Source organism: Nannospalax galili, unplaced genomic scaffold (assembly GCF_000622305.1).
Source record: "Nannospalax galili isolate Female #2095 unplaced genomic scaffold, S.galili_v1.0 scaffold834, whole genome shotgun sequence".
Lineage (NCBI taxonomy): Eukaryota > Metazoa > Chordata > Mammalia > Rodentia > Spalacidae > Nannospalax > Nannospalax galili.
The window spans coordinates 3,509-21,896 of NW_008334863.1; the positions used below are offsets into that span (position 1 = coordinate 3,509).

General features: G+C 37.0%; 1 protein-coding gene across 1 annotated transcript; it reads right to left on the bottom strand.

Annotated features, from left to right (window-relative positions):
* Positions 1-296: 296 nt before the first annotated feature.
* Positions 297-12,782, bottom strand: LOC115069692 (sex comb on midleg-like protein 2; the record flags this gene model as incomplete). The annotated part of the gene is made up of 6 exons (XM_029561862.1): positions 12,779-12,782; positions 11,342-11,413; positions 4,573-4,643; positions 3,729-3,864; positions 3,563-3,612; positions 297-416 (listed from the first exon to the last, which is right to left on the bottom strand). Coding segments are annotated over exons 1-6 (453 nt in total), but the record flags the coding sequence as incomplete, so codon positions are not given.
* Between the last annotated feature and the right edge of the window lie 5,606 nt (positions 12,783-18,388).

The following is an 18,388-nucleotide window of genomic DNA, read 5'->3' on the forward strand; positions in this document are numbered from 1 at the left end:
ATGTACCCTGTAGCTATGCATATGGACTCTTAAAAATTATATTGACTCCTTTAATCTTTGGTTATACTTTCCTTTTGCGTGTTTAAGACCCTACAGTCATTTTTATTATGTAAGCTACTGTACTCTGTGGCACTTGATATTGTGGCCCTAGCAAATGAACATACTTGCAAATCCATTAATTTTAAAAGTTTTTTTTTGTTTTTCCATGTCGGAAAAGACAAAGCAGTTAAGCATTCTCGTTAAAACAATAAAAGCATTTCTCAGATAACAGAAACTTTTCCAAACAGCTTTCTTACCTCCTTAAAGAACACTGCAGGTGCCAGCTCAGATCCAGTTAATGTCCGTAATAAAAACATACACCATGATGAAATGTTCATCCGATACCCTGTTTTTAAATTAGATATCAGGAAAAAAGCCTGTGAAACCATGGCAAGGTAATACCAAAAAGGTTACATTCACTGGTCATTTCCAGTTAATGACTAAGAACTTGGGGCTTGGGCAAGAGGACAGACACCCTTTTGTTGCTGTAGCCACCACTCTACTGTCTGACAATATTACAGTGGAACTAGAAACTTTCATTTTAGAAAAGTCACTGGCTAGGGTTCACCAACATACATATAGCTTGGGGATAGGGTATAACAGCACAGGTAACCCAAACCACAGTCCAAGAGAGCATTCATTCTACCACCAACAACCACACAAGCACAGGGAAAGATTGTAAAGGCTTCTAGCCCTGTTGAATCCCTGACTGCCTTCCTTTCCTAAGGGCCATGTCTGTGGAATTTGACAAATGCATATACACAAAAGTCCATTTTCTTGACTGTAAATTTACTATAAAAGGAAAAAGTATATATTTTAGCTAACATTATACATGGCTCAAGTATTACAGAAAGTATATTAGTATCTGACTACTCTGAAATTCATGAAAAATAAGATGGATTGGTGAATCAAAAGAACGGCAGATAGACGAGTAAATATAAATTATGGTAAAATAATAAGGTAATGAGCATATACATATTCATTATTAAATTCTTTTAGCTTTTTCTGTGTGTCTGAAAGTTTCCATAAACTATTAGGAAAAAGACTATTCTTACTCTAGTAATCTTTACACATACTAAACATGATCTTCTAAGAAATTATATCAGAGGTTGCCATAACAGATTTGGTAGAAATTTCACCAAGTGATATCACAACATTTGACATATGCAGCTAGAAGCAGAGTTTTGCCAGTTTTAGTGCTTTCTGGAGCAATCTGTTTCGTTTGACACCGGCCTGCTCCACTGCTAAGTCAGAAGTTGAGGTGTAATCCTGGTGGATACATGCATTAAGATAGGAAAGCAGGTGGATCACTGGCAACAGATCCATAGTCCGCACAACTTATACAAAAATGTTAATCATAATACAAATTATGTATTTTATATGTACTGCCAAGATAGATACTGATTAGCATGTATGGCTATATATTTCAAATTTTAAAAGCAAAATTTAAAAGTATGCAAAAAGATAATGATCATAAATCTAACGATATATTTGAAATCGGACAATCATAATTAAAAAAAATGGAGGGCTGGAGAGATGGCTCAAATTAAGAACATGTACTGCTCTTACAGAGGATCTGAGCTCAGATCCAAGGACCCATGTTGGGAAGCTCATAACTCCAGTTCCAAGGGATCTAGCCTCTGTGGGTACCTGTACTCACATACACATAGCCTTCATCCCCAATACAAATAATTTAAAATAAAACCTTAAAATAACTCAAAACTCAAAAACACATTATCATAGTGCAAAGAAAGAAATTAAATTCTAATGGAGAATGACTAAGTCCCAGGTTTTCACTTATCTCTCATGAAGAATTAAATATGATTTAACAAATATGAACAACAAAAATGTGAATGGTATGAATAAAAAAATAAAAAAGCAGCCAAGTCGTGGGGGAGCAGAAGTAGGGGGAGGGGGATGAACTAAAAAAATTACACTGGCATATACATGTGAAAATGCTATAGCGAAACATTACTTTGTATGGTAACTTAATTTCTTTAATCAAAAAATAAGGGGCCAGTGAGATGGCTCAGGTAAACATGCTTACTATCACACCTGACCACCTGAATTTGATCCCAGAACGAACCCACGTGGAGCAAGGAAAAGAACTGATACTCGCAAGTTGTCATCTGACCCCCATGTATGTGTTGTGGTACCTGCGCCCCTCCTCTCTAAAGGGCAGCAAATACAAAAACAAATCTTAGGTAGTGGCACATGTCTATAATCTCAGCACTTGGGAAGCTAAGGCTGCAGGATCAACAGCTCAAGACCAACCCGAACATACGAAAGAAAGGAAGAAAAAACAAAACACTCTGACCAGTTTAAAAACAGTGGTGGGACTTCTACGAAAGCACTCTGTCACTGAGTTTCACTCCATCCCCCCTTAAAATGACTTTCAAGTAATTTCTGGTAATGAGAATTGAATCCAGGGCTTTGTATATACTATGAACATGCTCTACAACTAACCCGAACATACGAAAGAAAGAAAGAAAAAACAAAACACTCTGACCAGTTTAAAAACAGTGGTGGGACTTCTATGAAAGCACTCTGTCACTGAGTTTCACTCCATCCCCCCTTAAAATTACTTTCAAATAATTTCTGGCAAAGAGAATTGAATCCAGGGCTTTGTATATACTATGAACATGCTCTACAACTGAGCTGCACCCCAACCATTAAGCTCAATCACTTATAATCAATTGCTAAAAGAATACTGATTGTCAGTGCTTTGCATTTCTGATTCATGGGGAAATTTAACAAATAAGAAAAAAAATTCATTCTCTCACTGAGCTTTACAACACTTCTTGTTTTCTGCATTGTCAAGAACATAACCATGAACACCTATCATTCACTCGGATTATCATAACCTTAAATCCTAAAATGAAAAACAAATCCAAAACATGTCACAAATTTTTCATTTTAACAACTTGATCATTTCAACTTTTTGTACTTAAAACCCTTTGTTAAAACGTCCATTCTTTCTTTTCAAAGTCCTAAATCGAAATCTAAATCCAATTAAGTTCTCTGTTCTCTGAGGGAGTCAGAGCTTTCTCAAAGACAAATTTGATTTGTACTGATTCCCCTTTGTGCTGGATAGCTTTAGTGTCAACTTGATACATATGGGTTGAGGGAGCGTCAGTTGGGGAATTTCCTCCATTGGACTGGCCTGTCGCCATGTCTGTGGGGCATTTCTTGATTGTGAGTGATATGGGAGGGCCCAGCCCGCTGTAAGTGGTGCCACCCCTGGGCAGGTGGTTCTGTGTTATATAAGAAAGCAGGTTAAGCAGGGGCCAGGGGAGCAAGCCAGTAAGCAGCGCTCCTCCATGGCCTGTGCTTTAGCTCCTGGCTCCAGATTCTTGTCCTGAGTTCCTACCCTGGGCTCCCACAGTGAGGAACTGTGACCTGGGAACTGTAAGCCAAATAAACCCTTTCCTCCTCAAGTTAGTATTGGTCAGAGTGTTTTGTCACAACAATTGAAAGCAAACTAGAACAAGGTTTTCTGGAATGAGGAAATCAGAATACTTACCTTCAAATGGCTGTTTTCTGGATAATACTTCCCACATGATAACTGCATAGCTGTTAAGTTAAAAATATTTACATACTCAATCAAACTTCATATAATAAACTAATACAGCACTAGTTTTCAAAAAAAAATGAGTCAACAAGTCTCCAAAAATCATTCTTATTGTCACTGCCATCCAGTCGTAAATGTAATCTGGCCCCTGTAATTGCAATAACTGAAGCAACACATACTGAAGCAGTATTGCGAGGGTCACGGGCTTCCAATTTCATACCAACTTTGAAGTCATTAGTTGGTGGAGTCTTGGCCTATATATAAATAACATTTTGTTAAAATACATGGAATATGAGAAAAACAGATGGCAAACTGTGTTAGCAGGACGCTTGGGAAACATTTTAAGGTAGCGTCACAACAGAAGTTGAATGAGGCCAGTGTTACAGGGCTCAAGGCAGAGATCTCCCTTTGCTTGACATCAGCCTAAAAACATTGCCTACCACTCATTTCACTCATTTTCATATCCAAGAAACTCAAATACAGCCTAAAAAATACACCCATTATAATAAGTTAACTAGAAGTCTATGATAAATTCCTATTAAACCCTACGATAAAGTCAACGCCCCAGCACAGTCTGAATACCTCCAAAAGTTCAATTGCAATTCCGTTCCAATTAATGCCTCTATCCACCTTGAACTCCAGCTACTCTGTGCCATCCCGTGATACTCAAAATCTTTTGGATGTTTTCTTTTTTCTCTTAGTCCAAACATCTTAAAAATATATGTTCTATGAGCCCTCCCAGGACAGAGTTATCACACATCTCATAATTATTAGTCTTTCCATCTAGATGGGCAATTTTAAGGGCTTAGTAAACCTAACAAAGTAAATGCAAAGAGAAGGCTCCTTAAGTAGCACAAACATAATTCCCCTTTCTCCTCAGACTACAAGAACCTAGCAACCATACAGACACAAGTTAATGTTGTAAATGTACTATATTCAGTATCAACAGAATTTTGGCATACCTGTCTGAAGTAATCTGAAGGAGCACTTACAGATCCAGTCTCTTTCAAATATTTGTCCCAGCTAAAATAATCTGAAAAAAACAAACATGTACAAAGTAGGGTGGGTTTGGGATATATAACACATTTTTTCAAAATAAAGTATGTTTTAGTCCATACCTCTTTTACAAAACTAGTTTCTAAACAGCAGATTTAAACTTCTCAATTTACATATGATTATGAGCAAGGACATAAAAACAACTTCCTGATCATAATGATCTAATGAAAACTACAACCCAGACTCTCTCAATGAACTGTCAACTAAAGCAGAGTGATCCTAAAAAACTGGGCTTGGGGTGTCATTCAATACACTAAAGAGCTAAACAGTGTGAACATTAGAACAACTGAAAATGTATAGAATAGCAAAGTCTACTCATATGTCTCTTGTTTGTACTATTTCACCCCATTCATGTGAGGGTACTTTGTTGATCATGCAGAGCTAGTGTTTAGTTTGTGTTCTAACAGAATTTTACTGCTGTGATGTTTTATGGAAAGAAAAAAATTCTGAGAACCACGGTAGTTCTTAATGGACTATAAATTCCAATCAAGAGTGTCAAGAAGGTGGTGGTAAAACAAAACAGCAAACCAATGAATAGGGCAATCACTGAAATAGATGGTTTTAATGATCTACATCTTCTATGAATTATGCTGTGATCTTTCATGTCATCTTCATGGTATACCACAATGCTAGAGAAAATCAGAAAGAAATGTACACTGCATAGCTTGAACACTTCAATTCACTGTGCTATCTAGACTGTCAAAACCCTTAACAGGCTTTCTAGAAACACTAAAGATCCCATTAACTCATATAAAGTTTAATTTTCACCAACAAGGAAGTTTTTCTATATCCATCCTCAACATTAAAAAAAATAGTCAGTTTGAATTTTCTCTCCCTAAGAGAATCTTCATTACCACTTTCTGATACACAGTAGCCCCTTTTTAAATCTAAACTGCACCCCAAAACATTATTTAGGGGCTGCAGAGATGGCTCAGTGGTCAAGAGCACTAGCGTGCTAGCAGAAGTACTTCAGTTCCCAGAATCTACACGGTAGCTAACAACCATCCATAACTTCAGTTTCAGGGGATCTGACACCCTCTTCTGGCTTCTGCAGGCATTGCACAACATGGGTGCACTCATATACACACATGCATAACATTCTTACACATCAAATAAAAATAAATTTAAAAAAAGAAAATTCCAAAAATAATTCTTAAGATTTAAAATATAGTTGCTTTAAGTAGTCTGATGAAATTGCACACACACTGTATAGCCCACTCAAGACCTTATGCTGTGGGTGCTCCCTGCCTATACATCACTTAGCAGCATCCTTAGTCATGAAATTACCTGCTGAGGTATCACGCTGCCTGTGTTCAAGTAACTTTCATTCTACTTAACAAGTAGTGATGCTGGGAATTCAGATGTACCACAGAGAAAGCCCAAGTATGGCACCTCTTCCTTTACATGAAAGGCGAAAGCTCTCAACAAGGAAAGAAAACAATATGGGGAGGCTGTTAAGATTCATGCTAAGTTAGTAGTTGCCAATCTCTTGTTGTGCCTAAGTTATAAATTAACCGTTACCTTACATTTGTACATAAAGCATGAATTACTAGAATATATTTCTCCCAAGGGAAGAACTCTTATATCCTTCAAAATATAGTACAAACCTTTACATACAGAAAAGGGCTGATAAATATTTCCTAGTCAATTTTCTAGAAAATACAAATAAGAAGCCTGGCTGGTAGTATCTATGGTTTTCTTTATAAATAATGCCACCACGGTGACTGCAGGATACCAAAGCAAAACAATCAACCAGTAAGTTGGGGGAAAGAGGTGCACAACCGGCTTCCACAAGTCAGTATGAGCCAGCCCCCTGGTATACCACTAATACATATGGGTGCATTAATTTTTGTGTCTAACTATACATATGTATTAAGCATGTCATAAATAACATTCCTAGCATTTTATAAAAATATAGTCACCAATCTAAAAAATACAGAATTTGATTATGCTTCCAGATGATGTGGAGTGCTACCACAGTGTTGAAAATCATGAAGCAAAGTGTCAAGAATACAAACTCTGGAGTTCAATCTGCCTGCTTCTAGCATGGTTCCACTTCTTATTTAACCTGCAGAAGTCATTTCACTTTCTCAGCCTCAGATCCCTCATTTATAAGATGAAGAAAACAATATTTGTGTATGATTATATATATATATCGTACTAGACATGTTCAGAATTAAGTAGCATATATGAACACTTAATAAATTGTGTATTATAAAAATAAATGTTGCATCTGTGCCTAAAGTTATGAATACTTAGTAGATTTGTCAAAAGTAAAAACTGTGATCTATGGGTCCATAATTAAACTGACTAAATACTTCTGTGGTCTCCTAACAGGACAATTAGTAATGTAATGGCTATAAGTGAAGTTCTACCACCATATAATCTAAGAGAGCATTAAAAAAAGAACAAAACAAGCCAGGCATGGAGGCTTGCACCTTTAATCCTGGCACTCGGGAGAGAAAGGCTGACGGACCTCTGTGAGTTCGAGGCCACTCTGGTCTACACTGTGAATTGCAGGCCAGCCAGGGCTAGCTAGTTAGACTTTTGTGTGGAAAAAAAAAAAGAAGAAAATAAAACTTGACCAGAATAAAATTAAGGTTATGTCACCCCAGAAAGGAAACAATGACTAAAATTCTTTCACATTTATATCTCAAAGAGCTACTACTCTTCTATGTAAATATAACGTTTTTAAAAATATTGTATAAATTTTATTTATGTGTACTGCCTGCATGTAATGTGTGTGCGTGCACCTATGTTGTGCAAAGCCCACAGAGGCAAGAGGGTACTAGATCCCCTGGAATTAGAATTACAGACAGTTGTTAGCCGCCAAGTGCCTTTTGGGAACCAAACCTGGGTTCTCTGCAAGAACAGTCAGTGCTCTTAACTGATGGGCCATGTCTCCTGCCCCAAATCAGTAATGTTTTAAAGGTTTCAGTGACATGGGAAAATACTTAATGTATCTGAGCAATGCAAATTTTGTTTGAAAGGAAATCTTTCACATTGAATTGCCAAAAAATCAATCTTCCTGCCTTTGCCTCTCAAGTACAAAGATTACAGATGTATGCCACCCACCCTCAGCCACACAAGTTTTTAATATTCTGTCATCATTGTTTCTGATCTGGCTATAATTTGAGCTCCAAATCCTTTATATTGGTCCCCTACAATAGGGCACTTTTCTATCACATTGCTAGCTAATGGTCATATGTAGTATATAACATATAGAGACTTAATTATTTTCTCTTTTTTTGTAAGACAAAAGATTTATTTGGCCCTAATAAAATTATTTGCCTTGGCTGCCCACGTAATAATACCAATAGTGGCTGGAGAGATGGCTCAGTGGTTAAGAACACTGTTGGTCTTGCAGAAGACCCAGGTTCAAGTCCCAGCACCCACATGGCAGCTAACAACTGTCCATAACTCTAGCCCCTGGGTATCCAACAGCTTCTTCTGACCTCCGCGGGCACTGCATGACACAGGTGCACTTACCTACATGCAGGTAATACATGCATAAACATAAAATAAAAATAATAAATATTTTAAAAGTTAAAAAAAACATAACCAATAATGTATGGGAAACACACATGGTTCCAAGCTTTATTAGGTTAGATTTGACACATCTACATCTACATATCACAGCTAGAATTCCTAACCAGTAACCAAAATAGTCAATAGAATCTTAACTAAGCCTGAGGTCCCTGTTTGCCTTTGCATCTTGTTCTTATTGGAATATGGGAAGGTAAGGTCATCCTCCATTGGAGAAGATGCCTGGGAAGTGATAGGTTTCTTCACAAAACAGGCCCACATGCATAATTTTGTGATCTGATCATTAGTCCTACACAACCGCGGGGTCCCTTTTCAGATCTGGTCTGCACTCCATTCTAATTTATTCATAGACCTCAATACCTTCTGGCATAGAGAATATTATCTGCGTCAACCTCCTTGGTTTTCTCTGAAATGAATCATAATTATAATTCCTTCCACCAGTGCCAGGTCTGAGTTCATAAGCTATGTGAAGTTGATGGCCAAAAAATTATCTGAGGTAGAAATTTCTCAGTTGAATGATCAGTATCTACAACTTCACAGCACTTATTATACCTATAATTAGGCATTTACTGTCTATCTGTCCCCTAAACTCAAAGACAGTAGGAATCATGTTTGTCTGCTCATCAGTAGATTGCCACAGTGAGTCATCAATATATGCCAAGCATTATCCTCGGTATTACGGATACATCAGTTAAAAAGACAAAAATCTTTCTCAGAGCTTTCCTCTAACACTAACTGTTATATAAGATGAGATGTTAGGGTCTAAGCCCAGAAAAAATTTTATATGATGGTCAATTTGATTAAGCAATCTCATTTTTTAAATCAAAAGTATCCCACTCCTAGAGATCCTGCCTGCTGTACAAGAACTCTGCCTTCTTTCCCTCTCCTAGGCTCTCTACAATAAAATACTTCTTTCTAAAACTAAAGTCTGTCCATTTTCAAAAAATGACCAGTTTCTACCTTTTTAAAAATATTTTATTATTTTTATTTATGTGTATGAATGTATTGCCTACAAATATGTAAGTGCACCCATGTCATGCAATGCCTGCAGAAGTCAGAAGAGGGTTTCAGATTCCCTGGAACTGTAGTGTAGGGCTGTTGTTTCCCAAGATGTAGATGCTGGGAATTGTACTGAATCCTCTGCAAAAGCAGTCAGTGCTCTTAACTTCTGAGCCATCTCTCCAGCTCCTAAAAATGCTGATTTAAAAAATATATATATGGAATATCCAGAATAGGCAAATTTATACTAATGTAAAGTAGATTAGTATTTTCATATAGAGACAGAAAGTAGACCAAATTTGCCAAGATTATTGTCAGAGGACATAATTACCAGTAGGTACAGGCTTAATTTCCAAGGTGAGAAAAATGGTTTAAAATTGCCTGTGGTGATGGTCAAACAACTCTGAAATATACTTAAAACAATAAATTGTACAGCTGAATGTACGGTATGTAAATTGTACCTTCATAAAGTTGTTTTATTAAAAACCCGAGTATGGCTGGAGAGATGGCTCAAGTGGTTAAGGGCACTGGCTGCTCTTGCAGAGGACCTGGGCATAATTCCCAGCACCGACGTGGCAACTAACAACAGTCCATAACTCTAGTTCCAGGCGATCCAACACCCTCTTCTGACCTCCCTAGGCATTGTACAACACAGGTACACTCACATACATGCAGTCACTACACATAAAATAAAAATAACAAATAAAATTTGAAAAAATTAAAAATATAGAAAATAAAAACTAGGGAGCCAGGCGTGGTGGCACACACACCTTTAATCCCAGAACTTGGGAGGGAAAGGCTGGTGGATCTCTGGGAGATTGAGGCTAGCTAAGTCTACATAGTGAGTTCCAGGCCAGTTGGGGCTACAGGGAGGCCCTGTCTTCAAACAGAAGGAAAGGAATGAAGGAAGGGAGGGAGGGAGGGAGGGATTTATTGATTGATGGAGAAAAACAGCAGTCTAGCCTAATGGTTTCCATTTCCTTGTAGGTTTAGGAGGTTGGAGGGAAGAGCTGAAATGAATAAAAAAAAGGTAAATGTGAAAGTGAACTCAGGGAGCAAAGGTGAAATCCAATGATTCTAAAGGGATAAGACTCTCTATAGGCTATCTTCAAAACAGACTAGATAATCACAGGGTGAACTGTCCCAGGACTGAGGGTAGCAAAGCATATGTAACAAAAAGACAAGGGGTAAGAGGTTTGCCTGAAAATCTCTTGTAAAACAGTAGTTTATACCCAGCACAATGGTGCATGTCTTTAGTTCCAATACTCCAGAGGCAGAGGTAGGTGGATCTCTGTGAGATGATCTACATAGTAAGTTCCAGGTTAGTTGGGGTACAGGGAGATCAGGTCTCAAAAATTAATCAATTAATTATAATAAAAGTAAACTCCCAGTCAGTAGTTCGCTGTTTTTTTTTTTTCAATTCTTTTTATTCAGCTATTCATGCGCATCACTTATTTTCTTACTTGTTTTGGGATTAGGAGATCCAGTGTTTCAAATTATCTCTTTTAGTCTGTCCAATGCCATTTTTTACAGGTATTTTTCACAATAAAGAACTTAAAATATGAATAACAACAAACTCAGGTAAAACCTTAATACTTATATGACTAGGTATTATAATAGGAGTTTTACATTCATTTTGCTTCACTGTAAGTACAACAATATAAGAATTAATATCCTTGTGCTATAGCAGAAAAAAAATAAAGAAGCTAAGAAACACTGAGTAATTTGCCCCAAGTCACAAAGCCAGCAAAATAGGTCAAACTTCTAACAAGGCATCTCATGTCTCCCCAGTATCTAAGAAAATGACAACTGAACCATGTTTTCATCATGGACTTTAACATTGACTCTAATGTCTGCAAAGGAATATTCAGTAACAATCACTTTAAATGCATGGTAATAACTCTCCCAATTTGGCAAATTCACACTGAAATATATAGTCTTCATTTCATGTGATCCAGGTCAATTTAAGTAAAATTAAAGCAAAAATGACAAAATAAATTCTTGACCTTTTCTAGTGCTAAGATTTTGTTATAAATGTTTAGTAGACATGGACTATTCCAAAAGCAATGTGAGTTCCTTTTAACATAGAACGAAGAAGAAAACGATGTGCTGAACTACTTAAAAACCTACCACTTTTCGCCGCAGAAGATGGCCTTGAATGAGGAGATTTCGCTTGACTGTCCTTCTTGACATCTGTTGATTCTAACAAAAAGAAAACAGCAGAGAAGTAGTCAAAAACTACACACTAGAACTATTTTTAATAGGAACCAATTTTAATTTTGTGATTAAAGTCTCATCACTTTCTAATGTACCATGCACTTCATAATTTATTTATTCATTTTCTTTTCTATATGGTTCACTCCAAAAAAGCAGAGACTTATTTATTTACTTTGGTCTGTCTTGTTCACTACTATACCCTTAGTGCATAGAACAAGACAGGATCAAGAATATTCTCAGTCATTTTATGAATGGATGTATCAATAATTCAAAATTAGCAGTGAATGGATCCTTAAAATGCTTAAAATAATGCTTAAAATAATAAAGTCCTAGAAATATAGTGATGCTTTCAAATGGCAGCTAACAACTGTCTGTAACTCTAGTTTCAGGGGAATCCAATGTTGCCCTTTGGTCTATACAGGCATCGCATGACAAGAGTGCACTTACATACACGCAGGAAAAACACTCACACATGAAATAAAAGTCAATCAGAAAAAAACCTTAGAAGTATAACATGCAAGCTAGAATAGAATGTATGTCAATGGACTACTCAGGTGTTCCTCTATGCTAGCTAAGTCTTGATCCTTGAGATTTCACCAAATCTAAAAATATATGACTTCACCTATATATACTACAGTATATACTGCTGAGGGAACTTGTTTTAAGACTTAGGCATAATACTAAAAAACAAGTCTTTAATATCATCAAATAATCCATAGAGGCCAGAGGGGGGCCAGAACTAGGCACTCTCTGGCAGTATCTAGACAGGAATTTTAAAAGTTAATTCCTTAGCTATTTATAGGTACAAGTAATTTTTATTAATCAATTCTGTTCTTTGACAATGTCATACAGACAGTTGATGTTTTCAATTATTTGGAAAAAATACACACTTATATTTACTAAATGGTTCTACAGTAAGAGTTTTTAAGACAAAAGACTATTGGTTTTGTTTTAGGGAAATTAAGAAATCTAGTAAGAGATACTACATGAAACTACTACACTGAAGAACTAATAAAGTAAACAAAAATAAAGGGCAGCATTCAGCATTCAGCACTCAGCATACAACCAGAAGAAAAGTTATAACATAGTCAAGACTTGAATGAGGAACAGGAAGGAGACTGTATAAAGTATAATGGGAAAGAAGATACAACATAAAGTACAAACAAGTATGGCATAGTCATGGGTCAATAAGGAGGAGACCTCTCACTACAGAAAGACAGGATGAAGCATTCAGTTACTTATACTACACTTAGAACATCTGAATTCAATTTATGCCATTTTGTAGTCCTATTTATTATTTTTATTGCTGAGGGAATTAAACTCAGGGCCTTTCACATTCTATGCAGTTACTCATAACACTAAGCTCTATCCTTAGCCCAGAAGATTTTGACTGTAACCTTGGCGTTGTCACAGACTACTGCATGATGTGTTCACTTACCTCCCTGAGTTTTAGTTTTCTCACTCAAAAAACAAGGATGGAAAATTCTAAGCACCTAACATAAACAGATAATGAAAATATGGGTGATAAAAATGATCTTAAGAAATAAGGATCAGAATGGCCACAAGTGACAAAGAAAGCCTCGAGATTAAGAGCCAATTTATCCATTTAGTTTCTCAGTAACTGGATGGTTATCTATCCTCTAAATAAATGTGCTTCTAGAAACACTGTGTCCTATCAAGTGCATATAAAATATGTTTAATAAGAAATCCAGAGAAGTATTATCTTCTTTCAAATACAAGAAAGTAAATAATCATAGAAGGAAAATACAAGGAACAAAATTTGAAATTTCAACTTCATATGATAGTATTCTGTGAGGGAAAAGGTATATAACTCAGAAACTTGTTTTTTAAAAATAAATTTATTTCCCATTGCTGAGACTCCTTGGATGAAGCCACCCTCCCCCAGACCTGGAGGGAAGAATGCTGCTTCTCACCAGGGTTGGCACCAAGCTGTGTTCAATAAAGTTCTCAGATGTGGAAAAAAAATATTTCCTAAAATTTTTTTACAAGCTTTGTTTTGCTGGGCATGATGGTGCATGCCTTTAATCCCAGAAATCTGGAGGCAGTGACAGATGGATCTCTATGAGACTGAGTCCAGCCTGGTCTACATATTGAGTTCTAAGCCAGCATGGGCTACAGGGAGACCCTATCATAAAACAAAAAATTATTTCAAGAGTTCAGTATATAATAAAATATTCATTGCAAACAAGTAACTAAAAATATCTTCAGATAAGCAAATCTTACCTTCATGTGCTGTTTGTCCCATGGTATCTTCTCCTGCTTTGCTTTCCTACAAAGAAAAACACTTAATTAATGCCTCCTTTTAAGCATAATACATTTCTGAAGGGTGGTGGGGTGGTGGTAGTAGTGGTAGTAGTAGTAGTAGTAGTAGTAGTAGTAGTAGTAGTAGTAGTAGCAGCAGCAGTAGTAGTAGTAGCAGCAGCAGTAGTAGCAGCAGTAGTAGTAGAAATCAGTTGCAGAATAAGAACTTCAATCGCTTTCCCTTGAATAAAAATGAGAAGGTGAGTTGCTAGCTGGAAAAAGGGTATAAGCAATGATTACTAATGGAACAGGGGTATCAAGTTTGCTTTTAGGAGTATCAAAAACAGTCTAATGTTATATATTAGTGATGGTTATATAACTTCGTGAATATACTAAAAACCACTGCAGAATTAACATGTTTAAAGGTGAATTTTATGACACACAAATTAAATATCTCAATTTTAAAAATCAAGTGAGGGGCCAGAGATGATGTTCACTGGCAAGGTTTCTGGGTTTGATTTCCCAGCATTAAGAAAAAAAGTTAAAAGTGTAAAATAAAACACAAGGTAGTTTGGCAGCCATTGATATTCAAACTGAGGTATAGGCCCACTTCTAGAACCACACTATGCTACAGAGTAGTAGAAAAGTCCTGACTGTACTGGTAAACTCCAAAAATACAGTCTGTTAGAAGTCAAGCACTTTGGTACATGCCTGTAATTACAGCACTTGGGAAGCTGAGGTAGGAAGATCTTAAATTTGACTTCAGTCTGGACTACACAATGAGAATCTGTGTCAAACAACTGAACAAAATTTGGGGAAAATTGTTGATTAGAAGGCCTGCATATTTTAAACCACTACTAATTTGAATTTTTCTTGCATATCCTCAACATGCCAGATATTCTAAAACAAAAATAAATGTTTAATTGTCCTTCTACCCCAAGAGCTCAATCTATTTCAAAATAAGCAGATGGGGGCTGGAGAGAAGGCTCAGCAGTTAAGAGCACTGACTTCTCTTACACAGGACCTGGGTTCAATTACCAGCACCCACATGGTGACTAACAACCATCTATAACTAAAATCCCAGTGGCTCCAACACCTGCTTCTGACCTCTGCAGGCATTGTACTACATGGGTACACTTACATACATGCAGGCAATACACTCAATACACATAAAAATAAAATTTAAAAAAATCCCAAAATAGGCATATTGATAAAACACAGAATAAGTACTATAAAAAGTTAGGTATGGGCTGCAGAGATGGCTCAGCGGTTAAGAGCACTGAGTGCTCTTGCAGAGGACCCGGGTTTGATTCCCAGCACCCACATGGTGGCTATGAACTGTCCTTAACTCCAGTTCCAAAGGAATCTGAAACCCTCTTCTGACCTCTGTAGCACTGAACAACATGGGTGCACTCACATACATGCAGGCAATACACTCATACACATAAAATAAAAATAGTAAATAAAATATTTTTTAAAAAGTTAGGTACATAGAAAAACCCAGTATGACAAAACTATGTTTACCCAGCCTAATTCTGTGTGCCTGCAGTAAGAATCTGATAGTGTGTATAATTAAAGGTAGTTCAGTATTTAAAGGGATCTACTCAAAGTCACCAAGACAGACTTCTATAAACCGGACTCAAGAAACTTATTTTCACGTAAAGTCTTACCTCCCCCATAAGCTTGCTTCTTCTGAAATCTTTCTCTCACCAACACCACTACTTTCTTCAGTACTTACCTGTAAATGTGTTATTCCTTCATTCAGACACAGTGGCCTATAGAGACTCCACCCACTGGTTTACACTTTCATGTAGTTCTACTTGTATAAGAGCACGCTTATCTCACTTGTCTTGCTATCAGTGTATTTCTCTATCATAACCTATGTCATACACAACATCTGATATGGTCTGAGCTGTGTTCTTCCCAAATCACCCCTCCTGCTTCAACTGAATTGAGCAAAACATCTAGAGCCTTCTGTGGGTAACATTAAAGATCCTCTACAACTTCAAAACCATTTGACATCTATCACCTACACCTACCCTATGCACTAACCTCCCAAAACTTTTTGTTTAAGTGACTCCTCATGCTGTTTTAAAAACCCCTTCTCTTCTGCTTCTTGAAATAGTGTTGATGCTTTAAGATCAACAACAAATACAACCTCTTTCCTGAAAGCTTTCTTGTTCTTTTTTCCAACAGCATCACCTGATTGCAGGTGTGATTCATCTATGTAACAAATACTTAATTTGTATAAGGTGTGGTGCTACACTGATAGAAGATATGCAATCTAAATCTAGCATGGGGACACATGCCTGTTATCTCAGCAAGGGAGAATCATGAGTTTGAAGCTAGCTCTCCTATACAACAAGACCTTGCATCTGAAGGAAAGGAAACAGGGAAAAATAAACACATTATAGTAAATAAAAGCTGTGAATATGGGGACAGAGAAATGGCTCAGTGTTTAAGAGTTGAGAGTGCTTGCTGCTCTTGCAGAAGACTGGAGTTTGGTTGCCAAAATCCAAACTGGGCTGTTCATAACTCCTGTAATGCCAGCTCCACAAGATCTAACACCATCTTGTGGCCTGCTCTGGTACCTACATACACACACACAAGAAAGAAAAGAAAAGAAAGAAAAGAAAAGAAAAGAAAAGAGAAGAGAAGAAAAGAAAAGAAAAGAAAAGGAAAGGAAAGGAAAAGAAGAAAAGAGAAGAGGGGAGGGGAGGGGAGAGGGAGGGAGGGGAAGGGAGGTGAGGGGAGGGGAAGGAGAGGGAAAAGAAAAGAAAAGACCTTTTTTTGAAAGTTGGGAATCAAACAGGAGTGTAAATCATAGATATTTATAAAACAAAACAAAAAATAGGCCTGAAGAGAGGTTAAAAGTATTACTCTCCAGGGGAAATAGAAGATACAATTAACTTGGAATATAAAAGGCTTCCCAAATGCCGCCACTTGAATTCGCTGTTGAAAACAGATAATTTCATATTCTGTGCTGAGAGCACTCCTACAAACAGTTAATTTCCTAAAATCCATTCAACTTTGTGTAAGAAATGAGGCAAGAGCCAGCCCCAGAGTGACACAGTAAAAAGAGGGTAAGGATTCTATGTATGAAGCAGCAAAGTGGCTATGGTTGGCAACCCAAGCTCATGCTCTATCCAAAATAATAATAATAATAATAATAATAATAATAATAATAGAAATACCACAAAAAATATATTGAAGTTTGAGTGCACTGAGCCCAACTGCAGATCTAAGAGAATGCTGACTATGAAAAGATGCTAGTATTATGAATTTTGAGGAGTTAAGAGAAGAAAGGGTCCAATGATCCATTTCTAAGCTTGATCTTTTGTTATCAGAAAATGAGGTTGTATCCACATACAATTTACTCACCCTCCAGCCCCACCCCTCTGTCATTCACACAGAGTTGGCAGTTTCAGTGAGCAGAGAAAAAAAGAGGAATGTCAAGTTAAATAACAATATAAATAGAAATGAAAGAGGCTCCTCCTGCCTCTGCCACTGACTTTATGCACTGACACTGTTGTTCAGGATTCCTCAGGACTCAGTCCCTTCTACAGTCTCTTATCAGAGGTTGTGGCTTCAGCAGCTACCCATACACAGTTAGCTCACAAAGCATTACCCTCCTCTCATAGACCTCACCTCTAAAAGTCAGACTAGAATAACCAAGTGGATAGATTATCTGATACCTGCTAGGATATTGTCATTTAAGGACTGGAGTCTAGTGGCTAAAGAAACAGATAAAGGAAAGGAACAGACAAAGGAAAAGAAGAAGGTGCTTGAGTCTAGGAGATAAGAAAAGAAGATGCACTGTTATTCTTGAAGAGGATGAAGGCACATACCAATTCTGTTCAGATAGTGAAAAGTTGTGAATTACATTCACAAAAAAGTAAGTCTCATAACTACATGAAAGGTTCAGTATAATAAAAAGAAAGATATATCACACATCAAAGATAATCCTAGCACTTGGGAGGCGAAGGCGGGTGGACCTCTTGGGAGGCAAAGGCAGGAGATTGAGGCCATCCTGGTCTAGATAGTGAGTTCTAGGTCAGCTGGGGCTACAGGGAGTCCATGTCTCAAAAAAAGATATATGAGACATACTTATGTCCCCATGTCTTCTCAAACACCTAACCATAACTGAATTCTTCAGCTTAGCTGGTAGCAACTGTTTTCACTGGTTATGATCAAATTATTTGTTAATGTTTTTTGGTGGGGGATCTTTTTGAGACAGGGTCTCCCTATAGCCCCAGCTGTCCTGGAACTCACTATGTAGACCAGGCTGGCCTTGAACTCACTGTTGTTTTTATGTAATCATCTCTACACATATTTCTACACTTTCCATACCTAAGAAATGCAACTAGTATATTATTCCACTGAACATCAAAGCTTAGAAATAAATACTACAGTATAGATTACTGGTTGCCTAAACTTGCAATTCAAGTGTATAGACTGGCATCTACAGCTCATTGCTGCTACCATCACCACAAGGACCATCAAACCATCCATTATGCCAGGAAAGATCAAAATTCAAACTACAAAGTACAATTTTTATTGAACATATGCCATTTCTGTCCCACTGAAAAGTCTAATTTTTCCTAAGTTGAGCCTACATAAGCTGGAGTCTGTTTATATATACAGTTGAAATCTTATCATCTGCAACAGCATAGATTAACCTGGAGGCATTATGCAAAA